At 44.6% G+C, this 13456-nt stretch overlaps 1 protein-coding gene across 1 annotated transcript in view; it reads left to right on the top strand.

The window, feature by feature from the left end:
- Positions 1–13456, top strand: part of FANCG (FA complementation group G) — an 80319-nt gene that overhangs the window by 50561 nt on the left and 16302 nt on the right. The window contains exons 8-10 of the mRNA XM_030192826.1: positions 2252–2409; positions 4407–4476; positions 6568–6932. Coding sequence (XP_030048686.1) covers positions 2252–2409; positions 4407–4476; positions 6568–6932 — 593 coding nt within the window. The remainder of the gene's footprint in view (positions 1–2251; positions 2410–4406; positions 4477–6567; positions 6933–13456) is intronic.

Raw genomic sequence — 13456 nt, forward strand, 5'->3', positions numbered from 1 at the left:
GTGTTGTTTTGTTTTTAATTTTTATGGAGAATTTCCCTGTTATAAGATTTGAATCCTCCTCAAGCCTGAAATCTCTTCCCCCCCCTCCCCCCACCTCAGCAGTTTTTTCCTTGCTCAGGCATGATCTTTCCCAGCAATATCACTCTCCAGGTTCCACACTCCTAACTTAGACTGAACATCTTTTCCTCACTTCAACCCCCCCACATTATCTGGCCCATTTCTAAAGTGGATACCTCCCATTATCTCTGTCCCCCAGTTATTTGTTTCCCTGCTTCCCCCCCCCCCCCCCCCCCACACACTGCTTCTCTGTTCTTTCTCCACATCTCTCAGTCAACCTTCTTTGCCCTCCCCTCCCCCTGGTTCTTTCTCCCAGTAAAACCCTCCAGTTCTGGCTGTTCCCCCCCCCCACCACCCCCCATTTCCAAATCAAAACGGCATATCACAACATATTCTCCATACCCCTTACACTCTGCACACATCAGCTTGCTCAGGCCACCATCCCCATGGTATATGTCCTCTTCTTGTTCCCTCCCCACACCTATGGCATATCTCCCAGCTTGTTTTGTTTTTCCCTCCTTCCCCCTTCAATCTTGTGGCAAGAAGAGGAAGCACATAGCTGCCTACTGGGCTACATCGTCCTCCTCTGTTATCCTGGGCCTTACTGAAGGTTTGAAAAGTATGGGACTCTGTACAGCCACATGGTTCAAATTGATATTTGGGCCAAGAATGAGAAGATGTGGCCTGATGTTCAGGTGTTCATCGCTTCCTCTTGCTGTGCAGGCACTGGGAGGGAGGGGATCCAGGGGAGTTACTCTTCAGCCTGCACAAAATTTTGTGTGTCGAGCACAGAATTGTGTGCTGGTGGGGAATTGTGTGCAGATTCTGCAGTAGTCTGGTTTTGCATCACTGTTTATTTATTTTGCCTCCCCCCATGTCTAGCAGCCCTCTCTCCCCTGCCCTCCCCCCACCCCCGTCCACCAACCCTCCTGTCTCCCCTGCCCTCCCCCCATGTCCAGCAACCCTCCTCTCCCCCATGTCCTTCTCCCGAAACTGTGGCACTCGATTTCCGCGTCCGGGGCCACGCCTCTCGGGGTGAAACGTCACCGCTGCCACGGCTCCTCCCCTCAGGGCTCCGCTAATCAGAGGCGAGGAAGGCGGGGCGCCAGCCGGGTGTGGAAGTATGAATGGGAAGAGTCACGTGGGTTGGTGAAGCTCTCGCAGTTGTGTCGCGCGCAGCGTAGTAATTCTTATCTGGTCGCACTTGATTGTGGTCCCGGCCGTGTCTGTTCTATAGGTGTTACTGTGTGACAGGTGGGCAGGAGCGGTGGTGACGGCAACATCGGGGAGGGGTTACTTCAATCGTTCCTCCTTCCCCCTCTGATTTCCGCGCCCCCTCCGATTCCCATGCCCCGTCCTTCTCTCCACGTACGTTCGGGCTGTTTTGTGTACTCTCCGCCCCTCGCCCCGCCTCTGACTCCTCCTCCCTTCTAGTTCTGGAGCTGGTGGAGGCGGGGCTTGGACTTTTGCTGTCTCAACATTCAGGTTCTACTGCACATTTGCGGGTGAGCCGGTCACGTCTTATTTATATAGATTGATATTTCCAAGCATTTGATATACTGCAAATTGAGCCTATACAGGCAACTAAGTGGTTTACAACAGTATAAAATAAACTTAGGTTAAAAAAAATAATTCTTTCTCAGTGTTGCTGGGGTGCAGCCTTTTGGAATATAAATATTTGTACCCCAGAGGTGGAGACACTTTGTATAATTTGCAAAAGGAGCTCAGTAATAGAAATTCTGAGGTTGAGATTGAAAAGCTATGCCCAGCTAGACCTCAGTTTTAGCAAAATTTTACTTGTTCTGGCTTTTTCCCCTTCAGTTCTCTAAATTTGTGCAGATAAAATCACGACCCTAGTAGATTTAGCTGGGTAGGAAAGGAGCTGCATTTTTGTGAAGCCAAGTTGGGAAGTATGAATATTTAGTGCTACCTGTGTGAGTAGGTTTAGCTAGATATTCAACTGCATGTTCAGACAGCTGAAAATCAGGGTAAAGATAAGCAGGTAAATGTACGCGTTATCCTAACTTAAACAGCGGGCTTTTCAGTATTGCCTTCACTTTCCTTTTTTTCACATGAATGTGTCTGTTGTGAATATGAAATGCTTCAGTGCTTTGATGTGAAATTCTAGTAACACAGGAAGGAGCAACTCGGTGCCCTGAGGAAGTGACTGTGAATTCTGTCTCTCATCCCCCAGGCTTTGGAAGGTTCCAGTCAGGGGGCATCTTCCACTAGTCATCTCCTTGTTGGAGTGGAGCTCTTGGTCCAAGTCCCTTCTCTGACCTCTGTGCTCGCTGTTCCAAATGGATCGGAAGTGAAGTACCTGTTGGCACGCAGATGCCTACAGACGGGCAGGTAGAATGCTGTGTCTTCCATATTTGTCTCTGTGTTTTTTCACTGTGTGCTAGAGAGTTGCATAGGGACAGAAATTTCACCCATCCTTCCCCATCCTCAGTGAAATCTAATCCATATTCACCCATACCCACTACCATCCATATCAGAAGTCTGTTGGGGTTCAGGGGAAACAAGGGCTGAAATCTAACCCATACCCACTACCATCCATACCAGAAGGCTGTTGAGGTTGGGAGGAAACCAGGGCTGCGAGCAAGTAAATAATAGCTTCAACTCCTGCAAGTATGAGGTGGGTTTGGAGGAGATATCCATTCCATCCCCACCCCATACTTGCAGGAGTTGATGCTATTATTTACTTGCTCGCAGCCCTTGTTTCCTCCCAACTCCAACAGCCTTCTGTGTGTTTTATTGGTTGATATTCACTATTTAAGCAATGAGTGTTCCAAGCCTCAGTCTGGCATTCCAGCTGCCTCTGTATACGTTCCAAACCTCATTCTGGTGCTGCAGTTGCCTCTCGCAGTGCATTTCAAGCCTCATTCTGGAGTCACCAGAGATCTTGACTACACTCTTGCAGGAACCCATGATAACTTCTTCCATCCCTGTGGGAATTCTGTGGCAACTTCTTCCATACCTGTGGGAATCCTGCGGAATTCCCGCAGTCCCCATTCCCATTCAGCTCTCTACTCTGAGCAGGCACGGGGATTTTTTTGCACTGATAACAATAGGCATAAGAACATAAGAGTTGCCATACTGGGACAAACCAAAGGTCAATCAAGCCCAGTATCCTGTTTTCCAACAGTGGCCAATCCAGGTCACAAGTACCTGCCTAAATCTCAGAACAGTAAAACAGACTTTATGCTGTTTATCCTAGAAATAAGCAGTGGATTTTCCCAAGTCCATCTTAATAGTTTATGGAATTTTTCTTTTAGGAAATTATCCAAACCTTTTTTAAACCCTGATAAGCTAACATATTTTACTACATTCTCTGGCAACGAATTCCAGAGTTTAATTACATGTGAGTGAAGAAATATTTTCTCCTGTTTGTTTTAAATTTGCTACTGCTTATCTTCATTGCTTGCCCCCTAGTAATAGTATTTTTGGAAAGAGTAAACAAGCAATTCACCTCTACCCGTTCCACTCCACTTAGCGTTTATAGACCTATATCACAGAGGTTTCCAAAACGTGATATGCGTACCCCTAGGGGTGCGTGAACCATTAGAAGGGGGGTACGTGGCAGCCTGCATGTCTCCTGCCCTCTTTCCTTCTCCCCTAGTCCAGCAGGAGCTTCACCCCTCTGTCTCCCCCCAGTCCAGCCGTAGCTTTTCCCTTATTCTCCCCAGGACAAACGTGCTAGTATGGAGTGGGGGTCGGGGATATGTGGTTGCAGAACTGAATATCAGGGAAGATAGATTGTCAGGCATTCAGCTTGCTCTGTATCTTAAAGTGCCACAGACAACTATGACTAGGACTGTATTGTGAAGATTTTTCTAGGTTTTGTTTCGGTATAGTCTGTGGCCTTAAGAGTCTGTAAAACCTGATTTCAGCCAAAGCAGATCAAAGAACTCTTCAAGGGTCCTTTTGTTCATGTTTGAGGATGGGAAGGAAATGGAGCTTCCAGATTTCTTAGCTATGTGCCATTAAACCATGATGTTACACTTCAGCCTAGCATGTCATGGTAGTGCATTATGGTTTCTCCTAGGGTGGTTGTGCCCTGCTCTCCTGCTTCTTGTAATTGCCTTGCTTATGACACCAGAATCTTCTGCAGTGAGCGATAAGTGGGTCTTATTCAAACCTCAGCCATGCATCAGTCATATATGGTGTTCCTCATAGCTAGAGGTCCCAAGCTGGCTTGGCTTCCATTCTGCAGAGGGCTCTGGGCTTTGGAAGCTGGTATGTAGCTGAACAGTTAGGTGTGAACTGGGCCCTGCATATACATAGATTTAAAGAGGAACATGCCTAGTAATAATATGCATTTAATGGACTGTCTGTTTCGGTTGAAGAATCGAGGAGGCAGTAGAACATTATCTCGACCTGATGGCTGTATTGCAGGAAGAGGGATGGCAACCACAGGTAAGCGTGGTGCAGTGGTGGGGGAGGAAATACCACACAAATAATTGGGCTAGTTCCAGAAGCTTGTCTGGGATAGTTTTTTGTATGCAAGAAGTAGTGTTCAAAGAAAGCTGCCCTTCTTAAGGTTTCTGCCAGGTACTTGTAACCTGGATTGACCACTGTTGGAAGGAGGATACTGGGTTAGATGGACCATTGGTCTGATCCAGTATGTTCCTATAGACTGTTTTTATATATTTTATAAACTGCAGTTCTGTTTTTTATAAATCATAACACCCTCATAAAACAACCAGCCATCCAACCCAATCAGAAACAGAAAGCACTCCACTCTATCCCACCTCCACTGCTACTTCATCCAAAGGCCTGTGTAAGCAGCAAAGCCTTAAGCTGCTTACAAAATCACGTATAATCGTCATCCTCTCTCAATGCAGTTGGTAGGGTATTCCACAAAACTTGGGTGGCCACAGAAAACTCAGAGCACTATAAGTGATACTTAACTGAGCTTCCTGCACCAGCAGGTACCCTATCAAATTCTATATGGTTGAGCGCAATACACATCATATTTTCAGAAAAAGCAATACTTACCCCCAGTTCAGTTGCACATCTCATTTTGGCATTTTATAACATCTCCCTGGAACCTCCAGGATGAGCCATGTTAATTTACAAATAAGCCTTCACTCATTGAATTTGATTGACTCTGTATTGGCCATGTCACAGTGACATCATACACTGTATGAACCAATCAACTCCCACTCCACCTGAGAACTTCCAGACAGGTGTCGAGGTGGGCTCTTCAAGCCATGTGACTGCAGTAGTTTGGAGGTGGTAGTGGGCAGGGGAAGCTTGGATAGGTCATTCTCTCTGATGACTTAAATATACTACACAAAATTTCTTTTATTTTTATTTACAAATTACACAGAAAATTCATTGCATTTCTGTTTCCTGAGCAAAGCAGCTACAGCCCGATTTCAAATTCTAAGGAGATGAAACTTGACTAATTTTGATCTTCACATGGGGCTTTTCATTCTGAAATTTCTATAACCAGCTTATTTCTTGTATTATAAAGTATGTATCACTGTGTAAGAATGAAATGCATTCTGTGTGTTCTTGATGTATAGCATCTACTCCATTTTCCTGTAAGAAAATATCCTGGAGAATAGGTTAATGCTCTGAGAAGAGGGATAGCTCAGTCTGGTGGTTGTATTGTCTGTTAACAGATAAGTAGCTGATCAGATATCTAATGATATCATGAACAGAGCCTGGTCTGAACAATCCGTTGACACAGAGCAGTAAAATGAAAGTAAAAATGTGACAGAGCCAGGAAATGCACAGAAACAAACGAGCTGCTTTTCACCAGAGAATACACACAGGAGTAAAACCATTCACATGTGCTGAGTGTGGTAAAAGCTTCTGTCAGATGATACTCCTCACTATTCACAAAATGCAGCATACAGGATTAAAACTGTTAGCATGTACTGAGTGTTGTAAAAACTTCTGTTATAAGCACCGGAAGGTCAATGAACATGGCAAAGCTGATGGCCTCTCCAAAAAGGAAGAGCCAGAACCACCCTGACACTGTCGAGACCCGATCATCAGTCTGTAGGGTCTCTCTCGTAAGGGGGGAGGTGTGTTTTAAGCCTATTGAATATTTTCCTTAATTATGTCTTGACATGTATTTTTCCTATTTGGCCAGCAGGTGGTGTTTCTTTGCTGTAAAGCTGTTACAGAGAGATCAATGTTCTTACTTTGGTTTTAGCACACAAACAGGAAGCAAGAAGCAGTACATTTTTGAAATGTTTTTGTTCTGGACTCTGATTGGCCCAGGAACTCGTTTTCATTTGGAGAATGCTGGCTTTTGCGCCAACCTTAGCCTGAGTGGCTTTCAGGAGTGCAGAGATGCTTCACAGCAATCGTACTGAGATATTTGTGAGGGAAATGATGTGCTAGCTGCATGTCTTCCTTTCCTTCTTGGCTTCTATACTGCATGAGTCCAGAATCTAGAGATCCCTGTATGAATAGCAGGATCGTGCTTCAAGAACTTTGCACCTGAATGGTTTGTATGCAGACCCATTAACATTGTCTCTCTGCTGACAGGAGTTCCTGCACGGTCTCCCCAGAGTCCCAGAGGTGTTCCTGGAGGCTACCTCGGCCCTTCTGCAACGGGAGCAGCACCAGGATGCTTTGACAGTGAGCGAAAAGATTGTCAGCAGGATTATCGACTTGATCCCCAATAGACTGACTATTTTGTTGCGCTCTGATGACCGGGGTGAAGAAGAGCAGCCAGAGCAGAGCCCAGGTGTAAAATCCTCTCCACCCCAGCTTACATCATCCCCTGCTCTCTCCCATGAAAAGAAGGAAAGCTTAAATTGGATCTTGTGGGCATCAACTGCTTATCTACATCAGGGACAGGCGCTGGCTCATCTCTCGAAGCACAAGGACGCTGTCACTCAGTTCAGCAGGTAAAACATGCACAGAGTGCTTAGCTCACAGAAGGGTGAGTGATGATGGGACGTAAGATGCAGAGAACATCTCCTGTACCTGAAATGTAATTTTCTTTGTGCTCAGCCAATTAGTCAAATTCAAAAGTCTATGAAAACATCAGTGTGGTTCTTTGCCAGGAGACCCTCAGCTGAATTTTATATACAAATGGTGTGTAGCAGATTGTTCCAATCCTCCCTTTGTGGTAGCCTTAGTGAAGGTTTAATTTTATTTCTTTCAAACTTATCTTCGCCCTAAAAAGTGGTTTATTTTTGTTTTGAGTTGCACGTTGACATGTGTATTAAGAGCAACAGTCTGGTCACGATACATATTTTTTTTATTTAGTTATTAGGATTTATATGTGCAGATGTCGCTGCCAAACATTCCATGGGATCCATGGGTCACTAGGAAGGTTTGTTGCTAATGGAAAACCCAGCTTATTGTTGGACCCTGTTCTGCCCATCTAATCATTCTTCAGTAGCAGCATCAGGATCTGGAGATGCATCTACCCCTGAGAGGGGAGGAGGCAAAGCAAAGTCTCTGGTGGTGGCCCACCTCAGTCAACCTGCAGCAGGGCAGGAGCGTAGAGCCTGCTCAGTGCATGTTGGTGATTGTGAACGCCAGTCTGGAGGGCTGGTTGTTTGGATCAGGTAGTGCAGGGTCTTATGGTCGATGAACAGATTAGAGACTAGGGTGGGGGGAGGTGTAGTCAAGATGTTGGTAGGTTGCTGAGGCACCCTAAGACACTGTTTTGTTTTGTTTTCTATCTTGTTACCTTATGATTCCCAAGTATAGGGGTAAAGTTCGGATTTACCCATCTTCAGATCCTGGTCCAACAGTTTCTCAAGTTAACATTTTTTGATATGGTAAGCAGTTGAGCAAAGGACATTTGGGTCAATCCTCTGCTGTGATATCCAGCGGTGGAGCTCTCCAACCCAAGTGGTCACTCCTATGGAGGAGTAGCCTAGTGGTTAGTGCAGTGGACTTTGATCCTGGGGAACTGAGTTTGATTCCTACTGCACCTCCTTGTGACTCTGGGCAAGTCACTTAACCCTCCATTTCCCCTGGTACAAAATATGTACCTGAATATATGTAAACTGCTTTGAATGTAGTTGCAAAAACCTCAGAAAGGCAGTATATCAAGTCCCATTTCCCTTTCCATATGCTATGCCCTCCCCAAGGACCTTGGAAATGATGGCATCGATGCAGCAGGCTAGTGCTGCAGACACAGGAACAACTCCAGGAGGAAATGATCAACAAATGGTATTGGGAGGAGACCCAGCCATCCTGAAGGAGGTTGGCATGGGAACCAAATAGTCTTCATTTGGAGGAGGTAGCCCGTTATGCTGGAGAGGCTACAGGAAGCATGGTTCCAGGTGTGATGTCTGGTATGGAGGTTTCATTGCGGACAATATGGCATTTGTTAGTTAAGATGGACTCTTCTCTTTCTAAATGACAGCATTAGTGAATACGAGTCAATTGTCTGAAAAAGAAGAGATGGCGAAAGAGTGGATTTTCAAGCCTGTGAATTGTAATATTTTCATGCAGTGTATTTCTCTTGTTTGGCCAGCAGGCGGTGTTCTGTGTTTTAAGGCTGTTGCAGAGAAGACTGCTTCTTTCTAGCTTAAGCCCTTAGGAAAAAGTATCCTGCCCTGCTATGCCAGATTCTTTCAGAAGTTAATGCTCTAGGCTCTGTTTGGCCCTGGAATTCAAAATCCAGCCAGGAGGTACTGGATTTTCTCCAGTCTCAGCTATGGAGTGCAGAAGGTAAACCTCTCTGTCCTGAGACCCTGTTCAAGACCTACATAAGTACATAAGTGTTGCCATACTGAGACAGACCAAAGGTCCATCAAGCCAAGCATCCTGTTTCCAACAGTGGCCAATCCAAGTCACAAATACCTGTCAAGATCCCAAAAGAGTACAGTATTTTCCTGAAACTCCTCAGGTGCTACCCAGATAGTAACAAAGTGTTTAGATAGCATTAATATTGATCCTTATTCAGTTATGTGTTGTTATTTGCTGTTTTTCTACCTGTTTTATATTGTCCACTTTTCTATTTCTGTGATAATAAACCGATTAGTTTATTAGCTCTGTTGTCCTGGACTGATTAAGAATCCTGGTGATTTGTATTTTAGGTCTGTGAGTGCTTTTTAGGAACTGTGGGACCCCTGGGAGTGTGGCCCCAGTGTCAAATTCATCGGGGAATAACTTGAGAGTGGGAGACTCGCCCCGAGGCAAGCGGGATCCAGTCGGAGGGAGGAGGGTGCTAGTGTAGAGCACGTGCCCAGGTGCAGGCGAGCCTAAGCTGTGCTGGGGACATACCTTCTAGGTGTTCACAGGGTTGACCCCAGGTGGGTGCTAGGTGTTCCGTGACAGCACTAATTAGGAATTTCACCAAAATTTTTAGTTGCTGAAAAGAATATTGAGGAAAACGACTGTAGCTGCACTAATTAAGGATAAAGCTTTAATACGGAGAAAGTTGGAACAGATTGAAAACCATTTGAGAGACTTAAGTTTGAAAATTCTTACTTTCCTCGAGTTTATGGACAAACACCATTAGCCATTTGGAAGAAATACATGGAAGAAATATTGGGGATGGAGATTTAATCTCTACTACTGTTTTAATAAAGTGTATTTCCTACCTGTGAAGAAAAATAAAGAAGGAAATATTCAATAAAATCTAGATCTATTTTGCACCTCTCTTCAGTTGAATTCTCCAAAATTGCTGATATATCTACTTGTTAGTGAGTTTTGTCTTTGAATAAGACTCAAATGCTATTTTGAGATTTTACGATATTCAATACTATTTAACCAGTCAGGAACAGCTCCTGGCAGATTAAATAGCACTTCACCGGCTATTCGTGAATATTCAGCGGGAGATGACCGATTTATCTCCCGCTGAATATTTGCGCTCAGCGCATAGCGGCTAACCAGTTATATCGTGTAATATAACCATCTGCAAATATTCAGAGCATTTCTGGCTACGTTTGGCGGCCAAATCAGGCCGCCCAAACTTAACCGGCCAGCTCTAAATATTGGCTTGGCTATTTGTTTATACCGGCTAAAAATAATCCGGATATTCAATGCCGGTCACTGTAAACGGCCTGGCATTGAATATCCAGGCTCACCGCCGACCGTGGAGTTAGCCGAGCTGCCTCCCACAGTCTGAATATCGGCCCCTTTGTTCTTGGGTCACAGAATATGGATATATTCAAACATAACTTGTGCTACACAGGAGAGACATAAATTATTTTTAGCCATGTGTCAAGAAACCTATTTCCTTGGGTGCAATATTTTTCATAGTTATCCTTGTAAATGCCCAGTGAAATACCCCAGAACAATTACCTTCTTTTTTTCGGATGTCAAGAAGGTGTCCAAATGAACTACTTTGCGACATAATATGTAATTAGTGAGATATAATTATATGGGAAGTTTAAATTCCATTAAGGCTTTTCTTTGTAATTTTTTTTCCTATTAGATATTTCCACATAGTTTCCTCATCTTCTCTCCCCTCTATTCAGTTTGTGGTCTAATGTGAAAATGTAAGGGTTATTACTTTTGTTTTTGTAATGTTTCTTAGTTAAGGTTATCTGAATTGTTCCTTTTCAATTTTACTATTAAGTAGATGCCTGTGGTGATTTTATATATATATATATATATATATATATATATATATATATATATATATATATAAAACAAAAAAAAACAGACTGGAGACTTGGGCGATTCACCTCACCTTGGAGTCATTTCAACGAATTCTCATAGGCAAGTCAGTGAGGATTGTTTCAGACAATTTGATAGCAATGGCTTACGTGAATCAGCAGGGCAGCATGAAGAGTGTGCAAGTAGCTGTGGAGGCCGCTTCTGGCCTAGGCTGAGGCTCATCTCTTGCATCTCTCTCAGCAATGTATGTAGCAGGCATGTAAAATGTTCAAGAGGATTTCCTAAGCAGAAACACATTGGACCCCACGGAGTGAAGTCTCTTGGAAAGCCTTCGAAAGATTGTTCATTCTTGGATTCTCCCAAAGATGGGCCTAATAGCGATGGCGGCAAGTGTGCAAGTTCCCCGGTTCTTCAGTTGGTGGCAAGAAACGAAGTCAAAGAGCATCAACGCCTTGGTTCAGCTCTGGCTGTCCAAAGGCCTTCTGTGTGTTTTTTTTCCACCTTGACCATTAGTGAGATGAGCCATTCAACACATAGAAAATCATGCCAACCTGGTAGTCTTAGTGGCCCCGCAGGCCATGGTACAGAGACCTGATCAGTCTGAAGGTGAATGCTCCCTGTTGTTGTAGGAGATGCAGGAACTGTTAGTACAGGGTCCAGTCAACATGCCGGACCTGTCTCTGTTCTCTTACAGCTTGGCTCTTGTGAAGGTGTGACTGTGGAAGAGAGATTATTCTCTGGCATTGATAGCTACCATGTTGCAGTCGCGGAAGACGTCTGCAGGTCTGGCATGTCTTTGAAGGCTGATGTCAAGAAAGAGGGATATGCTCCTGATTGAAATCTTAAGTTTTCTACAGGACGGCTTGGACAAGGACCTGGTTCTGGCCGCCTTGAAAGGTTGGTGCAGCTTTGGCTTGTTTTCGAAGTTCAGTTTGAGGTAAGGCTTTGTCCACTTCTCCGAATGCGTTGCATTTCCTTAGGGGAATCACACTCATTGGGTCTCCTCGTTTCCCAGTCATTCCTCAGCAGGAGCTGAACCTGGTTCTGTTGGTGCTAATTTCTGCTGCCTTTGAACTGTTGGCTAATTGTACACTGAAGGATATTACCCTGAAGTCAATCTTCATAGTCGCTGTTACTTTGGCTTGGAGAATCTTGGAATTGCAGGCATTATCGTGTAAGGAACTATTCTTGCTGTTTTCCTCTGAAAAAGTGGTCTCGCAGATGATGTCTTTCTTCCCAAGGTGGTGTCATCTTTTCATGTGAATCAATCTATTTCCTTGCCAGTTCCAGGTAATGCCAAAGGGCCTTGATGTCTGTCAGGAGGATTTTGTTAACTTACCTGAAGAAAACGGAAGAGTTTTGCCATTCATATCGTTTGTCCTGTTCAGAGGTCAGAAAAGGGAGCTGCAGTTTCTAAAGCAACCACAGTGTAATAGCTCTCTTTTCTTTTTAAAAGGCAGCCAGTGCCTCCAGCAAATTCCACAAGGGCATGGCAACCTCGTGGGCTGAAAGAGGTCCAGTTCCACCACAGGATATCTGTAGAGAGCAGTGGTCTGGTTGTCTATGCATACTTTCACAAGGCATTATCAGATGTACATGCAAAGCAGGATACGGCCTTTAGTGCAAGAGTGACTTCCAGACTCCAGGGATCCCGCTCTTGATTATTACTGATTTGGTATTTCCCAGGAGTCAGCATCTGGACCGGTCTGGAGGGCTGACAAGGAAAGAGAAATTTAGGTCTTAACTGCTGATTGTCTTTCCTTTAGGCCTTCCAGACTGGTCCAAAGCTATACAGAGCTATTATACAAGTCTTAAGCTCCCAGGTGTTCTCAGTCTCCATCTGCTGGTAGGCATGCATAACCCAAGCATCAGTGTCTTGTCTGGACTGGTCTGGAGGGCCTAAAGGAAAGAAAATTAGCAATTTAAGGCCCAATTTGTCCTTAAGCAGACTTTTGAGAATTTTAAATACTGCATTTTACAAATATTTTCAAAATAACCACTCCTGCAATTTGTTTCCATTGTTTTTGGTTACATTTTTTTTACTTATTTATCACAGGTGGACTGGAGATCTGTGCATTTCCAGTTCTGATGTTACATAATGTTACAGCCCACTAGGAATAGTACCAGTGGTGTGCTGGTAAATGTTTAACAACAGGCTGTCTCTCCGGTCCCCCTCTGCGCCCCCCCCCCCCCCCCACAAATTGCAGAGCTGGCTATAGCCGGGGAGAGAGCCTTGGGGGGGGGGGGGGTGGCAATGCATTACTCCAGGAAAAAAAATCAAATGATCCCAGGTTCCAATCTAATTTATGTTTAATGTGCGATAAAATGCCATAAGTAAATAAATATAAACTTTTAATGTTGAGCACCTGATTCTCAAACATATTCCAAACACTATAATGAAAATAAAATGATTTTTTTTCTACCTTTGTCTGGTGACTGTTTTTCTGATCATGCTGGCCCAGTATCCGATTCTGCTGCTATCTGTCCTCTTAACTCCATTTCCAGGGCTTCCTTTCCATTTATTTCTTTCCTTTCCTCCTTTCTTCTTCATTTCTGGTCCTCAGCTTCTGCCTATTTTCTTCATCCATGTGCAGTTTTTCTCTTCCTTTTCCCTCATCTCATCTCCTTCCTCACTCTTCCCTCCCCTCCATTCATGTCCAGCATTTCTTCTCTCTCCCCTCCTCTCCCCCTGCCCTCCATCCACCCATGTCCAGCGACCCTCCTTTCCCCTGCCCTCCATCCACCCATGTCCAGCAGCGACCCTTCTCTCCCCTGCCCTCCATCCACCCATGTCCAGCAGCGACCCTTCTCTCCCCTGCCCTGCATGCACCCATACCCAGCG

Source organism: Microcaecilia unicolor, chromosome 2 (assembly GCF_901765095.1).
Source record: "Microcaecilia unicolor chromosome 2, aMicUni1.1, whole genome shotgun sequence".
In the NCBI taxonomy this organism is placed as follows: Eukaryota; Metazoa; Chordata; class Amphibia; order Gymnophiona; family Siphonopidae; genus Microcaecilia; species Microcaecilia unicolor.